The sequence below is a fragment of the Heterodontus francisci genome, chromosome 41 (genome assembly GCF_036365525.1).
Source record: "Heterodontus francisci isolate sHetFra1 chromosome 41, sHetFra1.hap1, whole genome shotgun sequence".
Classification (NCBI taxonomy): domain Eukaryota; kingdom Metazoa; phylum Chordata; class Chondrichthyes; order Heterodontiformes; family Heterodontidae; genus Heterodontus; species Heterodontus francisci.
The window spans coordinates 34,944,245-34,965,386 of NC_090411.1; the positions used below are offsets into that span (position 1 = coordinate 34,944,245).

At 48.0% G+C, this 21,142-nt stretch overlaps 1 protein-coding gene across 1 annotated transcript; it reads right to left on the bottom strand.

Moving 5' to 3' along the window:
• Positions 1-4,720: 4,720 nt before the first annotated feature.
• LOC137353704 (protein FAM83F-like) lies at positions 4,721-17,894 on the bottom strand. The gene is made up of 5 exons (XM_068020066.1): positions 17,405-17,894; positions 7,786-7,953; positions 6,980-7,101; positions 5,486-6,201; positions 4,721-4,870 (listed from the first exon to the last, which is right to left on the bottom strand). Exons 1-5 carry the CDS (start codon positions 17,852-17,854, stop codon positions 4,788-4,790), a joined length of 1,539 nt encoding a protein of 512 aa, XP_067876167.1. The 5' UTR covers positions 17,855-17,894; the 3' UTR covers positions 4,721-4,787.
• Positions 17,895-21,142: the final 3,248 nt, after the last annotated feature.

The window sequence follows — 21,142 nt, forward strand, 5'->3', positions numbered from 1 at the left end:
TTGTCGCATACGAAGTGAATCTACTTTACGGCTGTGTGGCAGCTATAACGACGGCCCGTGGCTCTTATCAGAACAAAGAGCTTGCAACTGGTGCAAGATGGGCCGCGGTGTAAATGGAGGTCGTCCTCCAGCAGCTGCTGCCCTTTGCTGTCCAGGAGAGGAACGGCAGTCCTCTGCACAGCAGTACTCAGGGTCTGAACAGGTACCTCTGACTGGTCAAAATTTGGACACAGTGGAGAAAATTTAAACCACGGCCAGGAAAGAGCTTGGCGGGAGAACTCTTAAAACATCCCAAAGTGCTTTATAGACAATGAAATAGTTTTGAAGTGGTGTAATGCAGCAATTTGTGCACAGCAAGCTCCCACAAACAGCTATGTGATAATAAAATAATAAAGCCACTACCATACGCATCTTCCCCTCCCTTCCCCGGTCAGCATTCCGAAGGGATCGTTCCCTCCACGACACTCTGGTCCACTCCTCCATTACCCCCACCGCCTCGTCCCCGTCCCATGACACCTTCCCCTGCAATCGCAGGAGGTGTAATACCTGCCCATTTACCTCCTCTCTCCTCACTATCCCAGGCCCCAAACACTCCTTTCAGGAGAAGCAGCAATTTACTTGTACTTCTTTCAATGTAGTATACTGCATTCGCTGCTCACAGTGTGGTCTCCTCTACATTGGGGAGACCAAACGCAGACTGGGTGACCGCTTTGCGGAACATCTCCGCTCAGTCTGCAAGCAGGACCCCGAGCTTCCGGTTGCTGGCCATTTCAACACTCCCCCCTGCTCTCATGCTCACATCTCTGTCCTGAGATTGCTGCAGTGTTCCAGTGAACATCAACGCAAGCTCGAGGAACAGCATCTCATCTACCGATTAGGCACACTACAGCCTGCCGGACTGAGCATTGAGTTCAATAATTTCAGAGCATGACAGCCCCCCATTTTACTTTCATTTTTAGTTATTTTTTCTTTTTTACATTTTGTACAATCTTTTTTTTTGCATTTATTTCATTTCATCTTAGTTTGTTCAGTTTGCTTACTCACTGTTTTTTTCATGTTTGTACTTGCAGCTGTTCAATCTTCAGTCGTTACCACCCTATCTGTACTAATGCTTTGTCTTTCAACACACCATCAACATATTGTTTGCCTTTGCTCCATGACCTTTTGGTCAGCTATGTGGCCTGGTCCAATCTACACCTTCTCCTTTGTTATCTCTTGCCCCACCCCCCGCCTCACTTGCTTATAACCTTTGACATTTCTAATATTTGTCAGTTCCGAAGAAGGGTCACTGACCCGAAACGTTAACTCTGCTTCTCTTTCCACAGATGCTGCCAGACCTGCTGAGTGGTTCCAGCATTTCTTGTTTTTATTTCAGATTTCCAGCATCCGCAGTATTTTGCTTTTACAGCTATGTGATAATGCTAAATAATCTGTTTTTGCTGATGTTGGCTGAACATACATTGGCTCTCGATTTTAAACTTACATGTTTGTTTTTGAATCCTTCTGTGGCTTTGCCCCTCCCTATCTCCTGTCACCTCCTCCAGCCCGACAATTCTCCAAGATTTCCGCATTTCTCCAATTCTGGTTTCTTGAGCAACCCAGTTTTAATCGCTCCACTATTGGTGGCCTTGCCTTCAGCTGCCTAATCTCTAAGCTCTAGAATTCCTTCCTTAAACCCCTCTGCCTCTCCACCCTCCTTAAAATCTACTTCTTTGACCACACCTCTGGTCACCTGTCCTAATATCTTTTTGAGTGATTCAGTGTCAGAATTTGTCTGATAATGTTTCTGTGAAGCGCTGTGGGACGTTTTCCTATCTTAAAAGGCGATATATAGATATAAGTTGTGTTTAAGTCTCTGGAATGGGACTTGAGCACACACTTTCTGACTCTGATACCAACTGAACCACAACTATACCTTACTTCTCTCCTCAAAACCTATTTTTCAATGCAGACTGTTTTGGGTAAATGCTGGAAACACACAGCCAGTGAGCTGGCATCTTGAAAAAGAAGACACTTTAAGTGTGTCCAGTACAATAGAATGTTCAGCACAGAAACAGGCCATTTGGCCCAACTTATCTATGCTGGTGTTTATGCTCTGCATGTGTCTCCTCTCATCCTACTTCATGTAACCTCATCAGTGTAAAACCCCCTATTCCTTCCTCATGTGTTTATTCAGCTTCCCCTTAAATGCATCGATACTATTCAAGGACACATTGTACAGCGAGCTCGCCACTGGTATCAGACCCACCGGCCGTCCATGTCTCCGCTTTAAAGACGTCTGCAAACGCGACATGAAGTCCTGTGACATTGATCACAAGTCGTGGGAGTCAGTTGCCAGCGTTCGCCAGAGCTGGCGGGCAGCCATAAAGGCGGGGCTAAAGTGTGGCGAGTCGAAGAGACTCAGCAGTTGGCAGGAAAAAAGACAGAGGCGCAAGGGGAGAGCCAACTGTGTAACAGCCCCGACAAACAAATTTTTCTGCAGCACCTGTGGAAGAGTCTGTCACTCTAGAATTGGCCTTTATAGCCACTCCAGGCGCTGCTCCACAAACCACTGACCACCTCCAGGCGCTTTACCCATCGTCTCTCGAGACAAGGAGGTCAAAGAAAGAAAGACTATTCAGCTCAACCACTCCCTGTGTTAGCGAGTTTCACATTCTCACCACACTCTGGGTAAAGAAGTTTTTCCTGAATTCCCGACTGGATTGATCAGTGACCACCTTATATTTTTTGCCTTTGGTGGTGGTCTCCCCCACAAGTGGAAATATCTTCTCTACGTCTCCCCTATCGAAACGCCTTCATAATTTTAAAGACCATCATCAGGTCTTTCTGTTTTCTGCAGAAAGGATCCCCAGCCTGTTCAGTCTTTCCTGACAGTTATAAACTCTGAGTTCCGGTATCATCCTTGTGAATCTTTTTTTTTGCGCCGTCTCCAAGTCGATGGAGGTAAAATACGGATACTGACTGACCAGCTGTGAGTTTACTATTCCTACTTCTAATTTCTAAAATACTTCTTTCACTGGTTTCCCCTGTTAGTACCTCATGCAGCAGCTACTAATAAACAACCTGCGTCAAATCTCTTTAATAGAGACATTACAAAATAGAATGATGGAATTGTACAAAATATTTTTATTTAATATTTTCTCTTTCAGTAAAGTTCCTTTATGTAAAATATATATCAATAATCTTTACTTTTGATTTTACAATGTAATAAAATATGAATCGATCTATAAAATATTACAAGTCCAGTGCACACTCTTACAAACTTGTGCAATATATCTGTGTCACTTTTAGTCATCGGATAATTTATTTGGGTCATTTATTCCTTGTGAATGACGCCCAGGCCAGAAACCAATTCAGCTTCACGCCTGGTTTAAGTGTAGAAAAGTTTCAACTTTTTTAAACAATGATTCCCTCAATTGGGATCATTTATGTTTTTAACCTCCTGAATTCGCTCAATGTTAAAATACTGGTAGTGACATAGGTCCTAGAAACTAGTGCAAAACATCTGAGTCCCAGTTCCAATGGGTGCTCGTGGAGTCTGGATCCTTGTTCCAATGGGTGCTCACGGTGTCTGGATCCTTGTTCCAATGGGTGCTCACGGTGTCTGGATCCTTGTTCCAATGGGTGCTCACGGTGTCTGGATCCTTGTTCCAATGGGTGCTCACGGTGTCTGGATCCTTGTTCCAATGGGTGCTCACGGTGTCTGGATCCTTGTTCCAATGGGTGCTCGCTGTGTCTGGGTCCCAGTTCCAATGGGTGCTCACTCTGTCTGGATCCTTGTTCCAATGGGTGCTCGCTGTGTCTGGGTCCCAGTTCCAATGGGTGCTCGCTGTGTCTGGGTCCCAGTTCCAATGGGTGCTCGCTGTGTCTGGGTCCCAGTTCCAGTGGGTGCTCGCTGTGTCTGGGTCCCAGTTCCAGTGGGTGCTCGCTCCGTCTGGGTCCCAGTTCCAATGGGTGCTCGCTGTGTCTGGGTCCCAGTTCCAGTGGGTGCTCGCTCCGTCTGGGTCCCAGTTCCAATGGGTGCTCGCTATGCCTGGGTCCCAGTTCCAATGGGTGCTCGCTCTGTCTGGGTCCCAGTTCCAATGGGTGCTCGCTCTGTCTGGGTCCCAGTTCCAATGGGTGCTCGCTCTGTCTGGGTCCCAGTTCCAATGGGTGCTCGCTATGTCTGGGTCCCAGTTCCAATGGGTGTTGACAGTCCTTTGCACACCCACCCAAGTGCCCACACCTCCTGTGTGAATCCAGGCAGCGAGCAGTGACATTGGCAGGCTTTGACTGAGGGGCGTTCGCACCCAGGTTTAATCCTACTGACTCCTGTCCTCTTCACATATTGTCTAACAGGAGTTCCTGGGTAGTGAACCCAAGGGGGAATCCTGGCTTGTTTTCCCCCCGCCCCCTTCCTGAACCCAGTGGTAATGAGACCTACTGCAGCTACAGCTGGTCCAAGGGGCGCCAACTCAACACGCGCCAATCCTGGGACCTCCCTGCTTTGTGAGGCCCAGTCCCAATAGAGTATGCGGTTACTCACTTGGTCATGTGGGGAGCCATGAGGGGCCTAGACCAAGGTAATTGGCACCTTCACCATGGTGGAACACATCTAGGGGGAGTGGGAGATTTGGAACACATGTGTTGTACAGCTTAGTAATATCACTACTGATAGGGACGGCTCATGGATGGACAGTGGCAGAAACACGGACAGTGGGGTATGACGATAAATCTGTAAGTGATTCGCCACCTCCCCCAACCCCCCCAGCTGATCGGTGCCCCTCCCCCATCCTCGGCACATCTCCTCATGATAAGACACATTTCTCCTTCTTACTCTTGCTCAGGGTTGTACTGATCTTCTGCTCCAGGACTGCAGTACTGTCCTTCCCTGTTAAAACAGAAAGGCACAGGGTGAGTAAGAGCTGAGGGGGTGGGGGTCCCACATTGTCATGAGGGGCTCGGGAAGAACGGTTACGGTGTGGTGGGGGCGGGGGGGGGGGGGGGTTCTCACAGTGCCACAAGGGGTTGGGAAACATGTTCACTCAACATCACCTCCTGTTCAAGGGCATCAGTTTCCTCATGTTGTCTCCAGTGAGGGTGGAGTGCTTCTGCTACTGGACCAGAAATCCAGACGACATGAGTTCAAATGCCAGCCACGAGAGTTTGAGAGAGAGGCAGAGAGGTTTAGGGAGGGAATTCCAGAGTTTAGGGCCCCAACATTTCAAGGCACAGCCGCCAATGGTGGAATGACGGAAATCGGGGAATGCACAAGAGGCCACAATTGGAGCAGCGCAGAGATCTCAGATGGCTGAGATTGGAGGAGATTACGGAGATAGGGAGGGGTGAGGCCACTGCGGTGATTTGAAAACAAGGATGAGAATTTTAAAATCAAACGTTAAACTTGAGATTTAAAACAGCCCTGTTGCGAAGCGACCCAAGCCCTGGGCTGACATAGAGTTGTACAGCACGGAAACAGAGAACCCGCCATGCTGGCTGTAGGTACCTGTGTTCATGTCCGTTGAGTTTTCCGCCTCCGTAGGCTGTTTGCCACTTTTCGCCGAGTCCTTCAACTTCGCCTTCACATTTTTCTTGGAGGCCGCATCCTTGGTCTCCACTGTCACCGAGCTCCGAAGGCTGACCCGGGAATCACCGTCGGGACTCTGGGGAACTTTGACTTTCTTGGAGGCGCTCCAGCTGAAGCTCAGTTTCTTGACTCTGCTATTCTTCCGATTATTGATCCTGGGCATCTCACTGATCGGCACCAGATCCTCAAGTGGTTCTGGTTCCTCCAGGCCCCGGACATCGTTCTTAAGCAGCCATTCCTGGACAGCCTGGTTTCCTTTGCTGTGATCCTCCTTCTTGCTGTCCTTCATGGTTCCCTTGCGCTCTCGGAACTTGACGCTGCTCTCCTCCACCTTGTCCTCGTTCGGAGGGAGTAGCTGGTTTTCAGAGATGGCGCGACGCATTCCCTCCGATACCAGGAGGTACTTGGGGTTATTGAACTTGCGCTTCAGGTCATCAGAGCGCGGTGGAATCAGACTGCTGGCGACCCATGTCATCGGGGCCACGAGTCCTGGCTTGATGTTTAGGTGCTCATGCAGATTAACCATGTCTGAGTTGGCGTACAGCTCCCGGAACTCGGTGTCGAAGTTTTCCAGAATCTGCCCGGTGTAGACGGTGAGTGTGCTGCGGTGTAACCGCGCACAGCTCCATGTGAAACTACCGGGAGAAATCACAAATCCAGCTCAGCTTGCTTTAGATTACTACATAACAAAACATTCAGAATCCCATTAACAGAAAGTATGGGTAAGGCCACGGAGGCGAGGGGGAGAAGGAGGGGTGTTTGTGTCCATAGAATCCCCTCTTGCACTGCATTCACGCACCCAACATCCCAGACCTTACCTCCCAATCTGGGCTTCCCACTGCCCAATGGGAATTCATCATCCATGTGTACAAACCCAGTCTGGAACTCAGTCATCTGATGCACACACACACACATACAAAAATACACACACAAACACGGAACAGGCACACACACACAGACACATATAAAAACACAGGCACACACGAGGAAACACACAGACATAAAAACACAAACAGATGCAAACATACACACAGAAACACTCACACACGGATTGAGACTCACATAAAAACAGACACACATATAAAAACATAGACACACATCCAGAAACAGACTCGCTCCAGCAGGAGTCATTGAGGGAATGATGGAGAGGTGTGATGTAACCAAATGCTTCTGTTGTTGTGACCAGCACAGAGTGAGATGGCTCGGTGTCACAGACCAGCTTTACACAGATCCCCCGGGATGGAGGGAAACTGTAAACTGTGAGTAAAATGGCCCTTACTGTCATGTGACTGTATGATATGGAGACTTTGCTGAAAAATAGGACAAACCAATTTGCACCAATAAATAACCAGCGTTGAGAGGATACAGGAATGGTTTCATGTAGTTAGATCAGGTCCCAAGGCAGATGTTTACCTGTATGACCCACAAAGCACTTTATCGCCATCCACAATCATAAACTTCTGGTTTAAAGCACCCTTAACGTATCCTGATTCCAAATAGAGGCCGGGGCCGGTGATGGAACGGACTCGCAAGTACTGCAGTGAAAAACCAGAACACAGGTCAACAGTCAGCAATCTTCTCTAGCTCCCTCTCACTCTCTCACCTTCTCTCCTGCAGGTCAGACCTTAGCTGGGAATGAATTCCATGAACACCAGCAGACTCTTCTCTCCTCCCAAATGCTTGCCCAAGCAGCGGTCCTTCACCTGCTAGCCTGGGCGGTGAGACTGAGATGGTTATTTGGCTAGGGGCAGCGTCACAGCCAAGCCCGATCCTGTCCTGTTTGGTACAGTGTGAGTGTGGTTGGGATTGGGGTCCCTGAGCAAGGCTGATGAAGACAGCAACAGGCTGGAGTTCCCTGCCCTGATCACAAACCCTGACCCCCTGGCTCAGTCTAACATTCATCCCTCTGTCTCTCAGCGAATTCGCCCCCTTTTTAATGACAACTTTCTCCTGCACTCCAATTACACTAGAGAACAAAACAGGCCCCAACAATGGCACCATGGGTCAGGTAGAGACTAGAATCCAGGATTCAGCTCTAACAGAGGGACCCACTCCCAACGTACCCAGACAGGCAGTTGGGGGGGTGGGGGGAGTAGTGTGGGAGTGGGTGCGGGGGTTGAGGGAGGTTGTAGAGCAGCCACATCTGCAGAGAGAAAGACTCGGGAGGGAGAAGCACCCGAGCACTCCCGCAGTGTCAGATCCTCCAATGTGACACTCACTCGAATCATTAGATCATTCAGTTCCATTTTCCTGCACATTTCCAGAAAGTACTTCAGGTTCCCCTCGTTGAGGACGATATAAACAGGGAGTTTCCTCCTGGAACAAGCCTCAATCAGATCTTCAAATATATTCCGGTCTGTGAACTCATCCATCACCATGCCAATTACCTGAATTAAAAAAATTAAAGGGACATTTTCAAACACCCAATACAGAGTTCTCATCGCTTTGAGTCTGAGTTCAAGTCAAAATTAATTCCCTAACCTGGTGTAACCGATGCACTTGTTGTTGCTGTAATTTTAAATATTTGAGTGTACTCCTGATAGAGTCATTTACGGCACAGGAGAAGGCCGTTCGGCCCATCGGGTCCATGCCTGTAACGTGGGAGTGAGAGGTGTAAGGAGTGAGGAAGAGAGAGAGAGTGAGACTTCTGGTGTCTGCTGAGCTGCTGATTCCCGCATTAGAAAGTGGAATTAAAAAAGGCAGCAAAGGGTGAAGAGGAATGAAACGCAGGTGAAAGATTGGATTAGAACCTGGGTTTCAGAGTCCAACATCAATCGGGGAGTTGAGTGACTCTGCAGAAAGCTGGTGCAGTTAAACACGGGTTTCAAACACTGAGTTCTGATGACGGGTCACAGAGCTGAAACGTTAACTCTGCTTCTCGCTGCACAGATGCTGCCGGACCTGCTGAGTATTTCCAGCACTTTCTGTGTTTATATTGTGGATATCTTGTGATGATTGTAAGTAGGTCTTGAGCCCATTGTTAACAGTAGACCCTGCAGGCATGTGGTCTAAATAAACAAATCCAGTTAGTCGACTGCTTGTAAAACTCCTGGTGTGAACTAGAGGTCGCTAATCTGCTTGTAAATTTCGGGCTCCATGTCAGAAGAGCCCAGAACAAAATGAATGATTTCTTTTCTCTCTTGTTGTTCTTTTACAATAAAACACAACAGCTGAGGTGTGACACCCATTGCACGATGGCTGGTGTCTGACATATATCATTGGATAGATTTTCTGTTTAGTTGAACACTATCTAAATGTTCTTCTCTCTGACAGGCCATGCCGGGGCTGCAGCAGACAGGCTCAGCTCCAAGTAGCAATGCCAGGCGACAGTGTGTTAAACAGGTCCGCACATCCCTGTCAAACAGGGGCTACCACTACCCCCACAGTAAAAATTGAGGTAATGCATCCTTGCATCAACTGAACTGGGGTATGGGAGCCTCTGCAGCACGTGGGAGATTACTAACAAGCTGGGAACAGGGCGGCAGACTAGAAGGTGGGTTTAGTCAAAAGCCCTGCAGCTCGCAAAGGGTTAATGTGCGGCTGTGTAGATGTGATGGCAGGGAGTTGCTCAAGATTGCCCGATAAGACCACCTTCCTTTCCCTCCCCCCCTCCCCCTTCATTAATAGTGCTGCAGTCTTGTCTGTGGTGGCTTTTGCTTGTGTGGTTCCAAAACTGATCAGATAACTCAGCAACGCTTCAGACTGTCTGCCTTTCCTGTGACTGTACTCTGCTCACAGAGAGCTGGCACTCACTCAACTCCAGTACAACACTTACTTAGAGAAAATAATGTTGAAAAAAATATAGTATTCGAGGCCTTATTTACTGAATCTGAGTGGGGGGGGTGTAGGGCAGGTTTCTACCCATGGCAATAGTGAGGGGCCAAATGTGTGGGGGCAGAGAGGGGGAGGGGGAGGGGACCAGCCTAACCTCGAGCAGAATGGCCTGCCATGGGTACGGTCATGCTAGGGGGAGGTGTCGGAGGGGGGATTGCGTTTACCCCACCGCTGTTTCTTGGATCCTGCAGTGCATGAACTGCCGGCCACACCTTGCTCACAAAGCAACAGTGACTGTACTTTGAAATAAAGGTACCTCGTTGGTTGGGATTGGCGCCTGGAGAACCGGGAAGGTTTGTATAAATCGCTGCTCATTTTAGGCAGAGAGTTGTGGGGGATGACAGGGGTTGGGGGGGGGAGGTTTGGTGGGGAGGGAAAGGAAGGTGGTCTTATCGTGCAATCTTGAGCAACTCCCTGCCATCACATCTACACAGCCGCACATTAACCCTTTGTGAGCTGCAGGGCCTCTGACTAAACCCACCTTCTAGTCCGCCGCCCTGTTCCCAGCTTGTTAGTAATCTCCCACGTGCTGCAGAGGCTCCCATACTAAAGGCCTGCCACCTGACCTGAACCCAATGGGACCCAACGACATGTGTCGGGTTCGAGTCGGGTCAGGTTGCTCTTCCGGGTCCGGCTTTCAGGTTCGGGTCGGGTCCTGGTCAGACACACACTGTACTACCTTTTGCTCTGCTGGGAGGAAAAGGGAAGTTGAGTAAGTAAGCGTCAAAATTTGAAGACTGCCTGAGCTGGGAGTCCGGGATGTCAAGGAGGGAAACGTGCATCCAGACTCCACAGACTCTGAGTCTGCGCAGTGAGTCTTGTGAGAGTATCGTTGATAGCACGCATTGAGAGGTGGTCACACCGCAGGCTCAGACCCCACAGGCAGGAGGGGAATGGGTGACCACCTAGCAGAGCAAGAGGTCCAGGCAGGCAGTGCAGGAATCTCCTGTGGCTATTCCTCTGCAAAACAGATATACTGCTTTGGATACTGTTGGGGAGAAATGGCCTCTCAGGAGAAAGCAGCAACAGCCCAATTCGTTGCACCACGGTTGGCTCTGCTGCACAGGGAAGGAGTAAAAAATGTGGGAATGCAATAGTTATCGGGGATTCAATTGTAAGGGGAATAGATGGGCATTTCTGTGGCCACAAATGAGACTCCAGGATGGTATGTTGCCTTCCTGGTGCTAGGGTCAAGGATGTCTCAGAGCACTTACAGCACATTCTGAAGGGGGGAGGGTGAACAGCCAGTGGTCATGGTACACATTGGTACAAACAACATAGGTAAAAAAAAAAGATAAGGTCCTAAAAGCAGAATATAGAAAGCTAGGAAAGTAGGACCTCAGGATTACTACCCGTGCCATGTGCTAGTCAGAGTAGAAATAGCAGGATATATCAGATGAATACGTGGCTGAAGAGGTGGTGTGAGGGGGAGGGTTATAGATTCCTGGGACATTGGAACCGGTTCTGGGGGAAGGTGGGGCCAGTACAAACTAAACGGGTTATACCTGGGCAGGACCGGGACTGATGTCCTGCTGGGAGTATTTGCTAGAGTGGTTGGGGAGGGTTTAAACTAAAATGGCAGGGGGATGGGAACCTTTGCAAGGAGTCCGAGGAGGGGGGATCAAAGACCAGAACAAAAGACAGTAAGGGGAATAAGAAAAGTGACAGGCAGAGAAATTAAGGGCCAGAATCAAACAGACCCACAGTGAAAAATAGTGAGAAGAGGACAGTAATGTTAAAAAGACAAGCCTTAAGGCTTTCTGCCTTAACGCGTGGAGCATTCACAATAAAGTGGATGAATTAATCGTGCAAATAGATGTAAACGGGTATGATATAGTCGGGATTACGGAGACATGGCTGCAAGGTGACCAGGGATGGGAAATGAACATCCAGGGATATTCAGTATTTAGGATGGACAGACAAAAAGCAAAAGGCAGTGGAGTTGCATTGCTGGTTAAAGCGGAAATTAACACAATAGCGAGGAAAGATATTAGCTCTGATGATGTGGAATCTGTATGGGTAGAGCTGAGAAACACTAAGGAGCAAAAAACTTTAGTGGGGGTTGTATATAGACCCCCGAACTGTAGTGGTGATGTTGGGAATGGCATTAAACAGGAAATTAGAGATGCAGGCAATAAAGGAACATCTGTAATTATGGGTGACCTTAATCTGCATATCGATTGGGCAAATCAAATTAGTCACAATACTATAGAGGAGGAATTCTTGGAGTGTATACGGGATGGTTTTCTGGACCAATACATTGAGGAACCAACTAAAGAACAGGCTATCCTAGACTGGATATTGTGTAATGAGAGAGAAGAATTGACAATCTAGTGGTGCGAGACCCCTTGGGGACGAGCGACCATAATATGATAGAATTCTTCATCAAGATGGAGAATGACGTAGTTGATTATGAGACAAGGGTCCGGAATCTTAGTAAAGGAAACTACGAAGGTTTGAGGCGCGAGTTGGCCATGACAGATTAGGAAACGTTACTTAAAGGGATGATGGTGGATAGGCAATGGCAAACATTTAAAGAGCGCATGGAGGAACTGCAACTATTGTTTATCCCTGTCGGGCGCAAAAGTAAAACAGGAAAGGTAGCCAAACCATGGCTTACAAGGGAAATTAAAGATAACATTAGATCCAAGGAAGAGGCAAATAAATTTACCAGAAAAACAACAGACCTGAAGATTGGGAGCAGTTTAGAATTCAGCAAAGGAGGACCAAGGGATTGATTAAGAAGGGGAAAATAGAGTACGAGAGCAAGCTTGCGGGGAACAGAAAAACTGACTGTAAAAGTTTCTACAGGTATGTGAAGAGAAAAAGATTAGTGAAGACAAATGTAGGTCCCTTACAGTCAGAAACAGGGGAATTTATTATGGGGAACAAAGAAATGGCTGACCAACTAAATGTATACTTTGGTTCTGTCTTCACAAAGGAGGACACAAATATCCTACCGGAAATGTTGGAGAACACAGGCTTAGAGAGAGAGAGGAACTGAAGGAAATCAGTATTAGTAGAGAAATGGTGTTGGGGAAATTGATGGGATTGAAGGCCGATAAATCCCCAGGGCCTGATGGTATGCATCCCAGAGTACTTAAGGAAGTGGCCCTAGAAATAGTGCAGCATTAGTGGTCATCTTCCAAGATTCTATGGAACAGTTCCTACAAATTGGAGGGTAGCTAATGTAACCCCACTATTTAGAAAGGGAGGTAGAGAGAAAGCAGGGAATTATAGACCAGTCAGCCTGACGTCGGTAGTGGGGAAAATTCTAGAATCCATTATCAAAGACTTTATAGCAGAGCACTTGGAGAACAGTGGTAGAATCAGACAGAGTCAGCATGGATTTACGAAAGGGAAATCATGCTTGGCAAATCTACTAGAATTCTTTGAGTATGCAACTAGTAGAGTTGATGAGGGGGAGCCAGTGGATGTGGTTTATTTGGACTTTCAGAAGGCTTTTGACAAAGTCCCACATAGGAGATTAGCGTGTAAAATTAAAGCGCATGGGATTGGGGGTAGTATATTGCAATGGATAGAAAATTGGTTGACGGACAGGAAACAAAGAGTAGGGATAAATAGGTCTTTTTCTGAATGGCAGGCAGTGACTAGTGGGGTACTACAGGGATCGGTGCTTGGACCCCAGCTATTCACAATATCTTTCTTTTCTTTCTTTTGGGCCTCCTTATCTCGAGAGACAATGGATACGCGCCTGGAGGTGGTCAGTGGTTTGTGAAGCAGCGCCTGGAGTGGCTATAAAGGCCAATTCTGGAGTGACAGGCTCTTCCACAGGTGCTGCAGAGAAATTTGTTTGTTGGGGCTGTTGCACAGTTGGCTCTCCCCTTGCGCCTCTGTCTTTTTTCCTGCCAACTACTAAGTCTCTTCGACTTAGTTATTCACAATATTATTCACAATATATATTAATGATTTAGATGAGGGAACAAAATGTACTATCTCCAAATTTGCAGATGACACAAAACTGGGTGGGAGGGTGAGTTGTGAGGAGGATGCAGAGAGGCTTCAGGGTGATTTGGACAAGTTCAGTGAGTGGGCTAATCATTGGCAGATGCAGTATAGTGTGGATAAATGTGAGGTTATCCACTTTGGTAGCTAAAACAGGAAGGCAGATTATTATCTGAACGGCTATAAACTGAGAGAGGGGAATATGCAACGAGACCTGGGTGTTCTTGTACACCAGTCGCTGAAGGTAAGCATGCAGGTTCAACAGGCAGTAAAAAAGGCAAATGGTATGTTGGCCTTCATAGTGAGAGGATTCGAGTACAGGAGCAGGGATGTCTTGCTGCAATTATACAGGGCCTTGGTGAGGCCACACTTGGAATATTGTGTGCAGTTTTGGTCTCCTTATCTGAGGAAGGATGTTCTTGCTGTAGAGGGAGTACAGCCAAGGTTTACCAGACTGATTCCTGGGATGGCGGGACTGACATATGAGGAGAGATTGAGTTGGTTAGGATTATATTTGCTGGAGTTCAGAAGAATGAGGGGGTTCTCATAGAAACCTATAAAATTCTAACAGGACTTGACAGGGTAGATGCAGGAAGGATGTTCCCGATGGTGGGGGAGTCCAGAACCAGGGGTCATAGTCTAAGGATATGGGGTAAACCTTTCAGGACTGAGATGAGGAGAAATTTCTTCACCCAGAGAGTGGTGAGCCTGTGGAATTCGCTACCACAGAAAGCAGTTGAGGCCAAAACATTGAATATTTTCAAGAAGGAGTTAGATATAGCTCTTGGGTCTAAAGGGATCAAAGGGTATGGGGCGAAAGCGGGAACAGGTTACTGAGTTGGATGATCAGTCATGATCATAATGAATGGCGGAGGTGGCTCAAAGGGCCGAATGGCCTACTCCTGTTCCTATTTTCTATGTTTCTATGATGTCATTGCGTTCATGCTGCAGCTTCCTTCCTTTCCATCCATCCAAAAGTGCTACGTACAGTGAGTGCACTATGGATGTAAAACGAATAATGTCAGCTGGAGAAAGCGAACGTTCCGGTGGTTGGGTCAGGCATAGGAAAAAATGGAAGGACTCAGGCCAGGTCGGGCTCGGGTCCAATGTGGTTCTGTTGGGTTTGGGTAGGGTTCTTTTTCCAGACCCGAGCAGGCCTTTATCCCATACCCCAGTTCGGTCGATGCAAGGATGCATTACCTCAATTTTATTGTGGGGGTGGTTGTAGCCCCTGTTTGACAGGAAAGGGCAGACCTGTTTAACACACTGTCATCTGGCATTGCTACTTGGAGCTGAGCCTCTCTGCTGCAGCCCAGGTGCGACTTGACAAAGGGAAGAACATTTAGATAGTGTCCAACTAAACAGAAAATCTATCCAATGATATCCGTCAGACACCAGCTGTCATGCAATGGGTGTCACACGTCAGCTGGAAGGGAAGAATCATCCACGGTACCTCACTCACCTTCAATATACACTGAGCCCTCAGCTGCAAAGTTTGAGAGTTTAGCCTTCGGATGAGGAGAGGATGGAGCTAGATGGTGATGCACCCTGCAGTTGAATAGCTGTCTGAGCTGAGGTGCACCAAATGCACATGGAATTGAACCTAAGCAAGAGTTGGCACCATCAGAGGAAGGGAGCGTTGGAGGCGGGGTGGGAAACCAATGGATTCAATGGTATTTCCATTGCTGAATCCCCCACTATCAACATCCTAGGGGCTACCATTGACCAGAAACTGAACTGGAGTAGCCATATAAATACCGTGGCTACAATTCCCGTGGCTGGGAATTCTGTTGCGAGTCACTGTCACTGGGTCAAAATCCTGGAACTCTCTTCCAAACAGCACTGTGGGTGTAACTATCTCACATGGACTGCAGCAGTTCAAGAAGGCAGCTCACCACCACCTTCTCGAGGGCAATTAGGGATGGGCAATAGTAAATACATGAAAGGAAGGACATGAAAAACCCACCAGTCGCAACCAAGGTCAAACTCTTCATCCAACAGTGCGAATTCACCCCCGTAGTCACCAGTAACAAAACAGAAATAAAGTTGGGGGGGGGGGGGGTGGTGGGGTGCAGGGAAGAACATCAGATTTCAGGAAGAATGCTGGGAAATTCCTTCCCAATTCCCCAAGGGAATCTCCAGGAGACTGCAGTTGCCTGTGACATATCAGGAAATTATTCTACCCAACCTAAAAGTCCCATTGATCTCCTGCCCCAGATATTACCGGAACGCTGGTTACTGTTAGTCAACAGTTTCACACCTTTCTGTAAACACATCTTTTACTTGTATAAAGTATCAACAATGTGCATTTACATAACTTAGAAAAAACACCCAGCCTACTTCACATCAGGAAATGGTTTAAAATTTTTTTTGGAAATTTCTCTTTACCCCATTCAATCTCAGGGTGGGAGCGTTGCTGGCAAGGCTGGCACTTATTGCCCACCCCCTCGTTGCCCCTTGAGGAGGTGGTGGTGAACTGCTTTCTTGAACCGCTGTTTAACAGCTTAATACAGCTGAGTGACTTGCTAGGCCACTTCACTGGGCAGTTAAACCATGTTAGTGTGGGATTAGTGTGCAATTTAAGAAGCTATATAAAGGAGGGATGATTCGGGAGGGCAATCCAGAGATTGGCGGGAAGGCAGCAGAAGGTATGACCCTCCCCGTAGTGAGTCTGGGGAAGAAGTGTTGGTCGAGATCTTGCAGGGACTCAAAAATTATGGGCACATCTGTGAAAGCAACACTGACTGAACATTACATCGTGAAACAGGAAGTAGCATAAATTATATAAACCTATCGAACTACAGAAAAAAACACATCAAAATTCTGGAAACACACAGCCTGTTGACAAGCTTCTGAAAGAGAAGGGCAGGGTAGGTTTTTCGGGATGGCTTTCCATGACAATGGACCTACTGTGTCCAGTTTACTGTCAGCCATTGCTCAGTAATGGGTAGTACCATCAGCTCGGAGTCGGAAGGCTGTGCGTTCAGAGTCCCTCTCCAGAGCCTGAAGGACAAATCTAGGCTGACGCTCCCAGTGCCAGTACTGAGGGAGTGCTGCACTGTCGGAGGGTCAGTACTGAGGGAGTGCTGCATTGTCGGAGGGTCAGTGCTGAGGGAGTGCTGCACTGTCGGAGGGTCAGCGCTGAGGGAGTGCTGCACTGTCGGACGGTCAGTACTGAGGGAGCGCTGCACTGTCGGAGGGTCAGTGCTGAGGGAGCGCTGCACTGTTGGAGGGTCAGCGCTGAGGGAGTGCTGCACTGTCGGAGGGTCAGCGCTGAGGGAGTGCTGCACTGTCGGAGGGTCAGCGCTGAGGGAGTGCTGCACTGTCGGACGGTCAGTACTGAGGGAGCGCTGCACTGTCGGAGGGTCAGTGCTGAGGGAGCGCTGCACTGTTGGAGGGTCAGTACTGAGGGATCGCTGCACTGTCGGAGGGTCAGTACTGAGGGAGTGCTGCACTGTCGGAGGGTCAGTGCTGAGGGAGCGCTGCACTGTCGGAGGGTCAGTGCTGAGGAGGGCTGCACTGTCGGAGGGTCAATACTGAGGAGGGCTGCACTGTCAGAGGGTCAGTACTGAGGAGGGCTGTACTCAGAGGGTCAGTACTGAGGAGGGCTGCACTGTCAGAGGGTCAGTACTGAGGGTATGCCGCACTGTCGGAGGGGCAGTACTGAGGGAGTGCTGCACTGTAGGAAGAAGCAGTACTGAGGGAGTGCTGCACTGATGAAGGTCACGACTTTCGAATAAGATGTTAAATCAAGTCCCTCTTGGGTGTTGTGAAAGGTCCCACGGGTCACTATTTTGAAGACGAGCAGGGGAGTTCTCCCCGGTGTCCTGGGCCAATGTTTATCCCTGAATCAACATCACAAAAACAGATTATCCGCTCATTATCACATTGCTGTTTGTGGGAGCTTGCTGTGCGCAAATTGGCTGCTGTGTTTCCTACATTACAACAGTGACTACACCTCAAAAATACTTCATTGGCTGTAAAGTGCTTTGGGTCCTGCGGCGGTGTAGAGTTACTTGGTTCTTGATCTTCACTCACCTTCCTCGCCTCTTGGATCACCTTCCGCACGATTTCCTTGATGAAGGGATCGTTGTTCTTCGGGGGGTGCATGTGGACAGTTGCCCTGGTGATCCCTCGATAGACCACATGCTCTGTCCATCCCAGGTCCAGCTCAGGTATTGGGATATCACTCTGCTCTGGCCAGTAGGTTGAGTGACTCTCACCCTCCACCTTCTTACCTTTAGAAGTATTTTTCCCCTCAACCTGGTACTTGTCGTAATTTTTGGAAATCTTCTCAAGCTCTTTTGAGGAAATAAACTCTTTGACTTGCTTTTCCTTCAGTAGCTTATAGAAATCAGTTTCACCAGTTTTCAATAGTTTTTCTAAGGCTAAACGTTGGTCTTCACAGTAATAGAATCCAGCATTTTTATCATTAATTTTAACATTAATATGATTATCTTCCAAACATTCCAGTTGGGAGCCCGCCATGTTCTCCTGCTGCTGTTACTGATTCTCTCTCTCTCTCTGGTCCTGACTTACCTGTCTGACGTCAAGAAAAGTCCAAACAGGTAACACTTTTTGGGACCTCCTCCCTTTAAGGACGGTAATTGACAAACGTTTTAGCCAATCATCGGGCGCAGTTGTCCTGAACTACCAATCATAACGCGAGGTAGGCGGGATTTCTTAAAGGGGCGTTGTCTTTCAAGAACGCGACCAATGTTTAAAGTTCATTCAGGTTCCCAGTTCAAGTGGGCCAGTCTTCAGGAACAATTAAACGCTCTGCGGCTGAGTCACGCCAAAGAAATCACTTTTGCAAAGAGTATTTCAATTATTTTCTGTGATAGGGTGCAGAGAAAAACTTTGGAATAAATTAATGAACTCTATTAAATGTAAACTGCAGCAGATATGTAGCTAGATGATGATAGGCATCCTGACAGTGTGAAAGGCGCTATATAAATGCAAGTTCTTTCTTCACTACACGGGACTAGTTGTGTGTGTTAAAGCCTGGCTCGGGTATAAAATTAAAACCCGACCCGAACCTGGCACATGTAGTCGGGTCTAATTGGGTTTGGGTTGGATAGCCAGGCTTTGTATATTTTTGAAGCACATTTGTTATGAACTTAATATATTTCCGGCAGAGGTGAAATTGATTCTGTTGCTCTATCACTGGGATACGAAGTCTCAGCACCATAATCGGCCACAATGAGGCAAACAAAAGAGAAATTAGCCACTTTTTGCCCAGTTAATCAAAGGAAGTTACACATCTATGGGGAGAGACTGGACCCTGATCAACGGCCTCCTCCTGTACTGCAAACCTCTTCAGTGTGAATCATCCATCATTCAGTCTCAGAGTCACTCTAAGGAATGGCCTTTAGGGACAAGTAGCAACCATTGCACATCCGCTCAGGTATTTCTGAGTCGGCGTGTTTCAAAAACTACAACTTGTATTTATATAGAAACTTAAATGTCGTAAAACGTCCCAAGGTGCTTCCCAGGAGCATTATCAGACAAAAGGAGGTATTGACTATTGGGACAGGTGACCAAAATCTTGGTCAAAAAGGTAGGATTTAAAGCATCTTAAAGGAGGATTAAGAGGTGGAGAGGTTTAGGGAGGGAATTCCAGAGCTTAGGGCCCAGGCAGCTGAAGACACGGCCTCCAATGGTGGAACGATGGACATGGGGAACAGGCCAGAAGGGCAACAAAACTCAAAACACTTGAGAAGGAGGTGCCAGAGAACGGCAGCTCGCACAGTATCGCTGGGGTTTCCCGATCTCGGCTACGTTGCTGCAGTGACACAACGAGCAAAGATCAGGCTCCATTTCTTGAGCAGCGGGGGGGCAGGGGGGAATTCTAGCGAAGACTCCCTCATGGCCTTTCTCACTGACCCCACATTAATCAAGTCAAACAAAGACCTTTTTAAAAAATGCATTCTTGGGATGTGGGTGTCGTGACGAGGCCAGAACTTATCGCCCATCCCTAGTTACCGTGAGAAGTGTACAAGATTATGAGGGGCATGGACAGGGTGGATAGGGAGCAGCTGTTCCCCTTAGTTGAAGGGTCAGTTACGAGGGGACACAAGTTTAAGGTGAGGGGCAGGAGGTTTAAGGGGGATTTGAGGAAGAACTTTTTTACCCAGAGGGTGGTGACGGTCTGGAATGCCCTGCCTGGGAGGGTGGTAGAGGCGGGTTGCCTCACATCCTTTAAAAAGTACCTGGATGAGCACTTGGCACGTCATAACATTCAAGGCTATGGGCCAAGTGCTGGCAAATGAGATTAGGTAGACAGGTCAGGTGTCTTTAATGCATCGGTGCAGACTCGATGGGCCGAAGGGCCTCTTCACCACTGTATTATTCTGTGATTCTGTGAGAAGGTAGTAGTGAGCCTTTGAGCAGTTCGCTGGAATGAGGGTCACTTCATGGTCACTGATCCCAAGTTTTTAAGTTCCAGATTTTGAAATCTGAATTCAAACTCACAAGCTGTCCACTTTGGGATTTGAATTCATGTTCTGTGGATTAAGTCCCAGCCTTTACTAGTCTAATAAAATAGGCCCTAAACCACTGCATCCACAATGATGGTGAAGCAGTAAAGATGTTTGACAGGCCCTGATCGAGTTACTTAATTCCCAATGCCGCACTGAAGCCCCTGTTATATCAAGGATGGAGAGCATTTTGGTTTGTTCATCAACAGCTTGCATATTGATCCTCTCTCCACTCCTCTTTCTCGCACTTCTTAACCAACATCTGTTTCCTTTAAATATTGTTTCTTATCTGTCAAGTCATCAATTTATTGAGAACTCTATCTTAACTATTAAATCAGCGAGCAGCAAACTCTGTGTCGTCAGACCTATTTCACTCGCGATAAGACTTTTGGAGTATTTCTGTTGGACATACACTCAAACTGCCAGCCAAGATCTCAAAGTTGTATGAAGGTGATCGTGTTTCTGTTTGGGGTCACAGCTGATGGCTCAGGTGAAGACGACAAGAGCTACAAGCTCCTGGGAGCTGCATCCCAGTGAGGAACAATGTCCTTAAGGGCAGAAGAAGGACTTGGGGAGGAGGGAGAATAGAGCAGAATTGTAAGGACAAAGGTTGGTTTCATATCTTCATCCTTTGGAGTAATGGAAGGATTCACTACGTGCTGAGGTTCTATCTGTCCCCGGTGTTGCGAAGGATGGGCCTGGTCACATTGCCGCGGAACGCTCCATGCAGTTGGGACGTGCCGTACCACCTATCCTTCGTGGAGCAGTTTCTGCGGAAAAACACCTTTGACCACCGGTCCATCAGGCAGTGGTCTGCACGGAATGTCCTCAAGGCCCTACGGGAAAAGGAAACGGTGGATCCTGTCGGATGGTTCCCCGAGCAGACCGTCAAAGTCATTTGGCGGAATGCCTCATCACCAGAACTTTCAAACAAGCACCAAGACGTAGCTTGGCTGGTGGTGAGAAGGGCCCTCCCCGTCAGATCCTTCATGCACACCCGAAGTCTCGCCCCCTCCGCGCAATGCCCCCGCGGTGGCTGTGGTGGGGAAGAGACGGTCGCCCACCTCCTCCTGGAATGTGCCTTTGCAAAGCAGGTGTGGAAAGAGATGCAGTGGTTTTTGTCAAGGTTCATCCCAAGCAGCTCTGTAACACAGGAGTCTGTGCTCTACGGGCTGTTCCCAGGGACGCACACCGAGACAAACATCAACTGCTGCTGGAGGACTACCAATTCGGTGAAAGACGCCCTTTGGTCTGCCCGAAACTTGCTGGTCTTCCAGCGCAAAGAGTTGTCCACCAC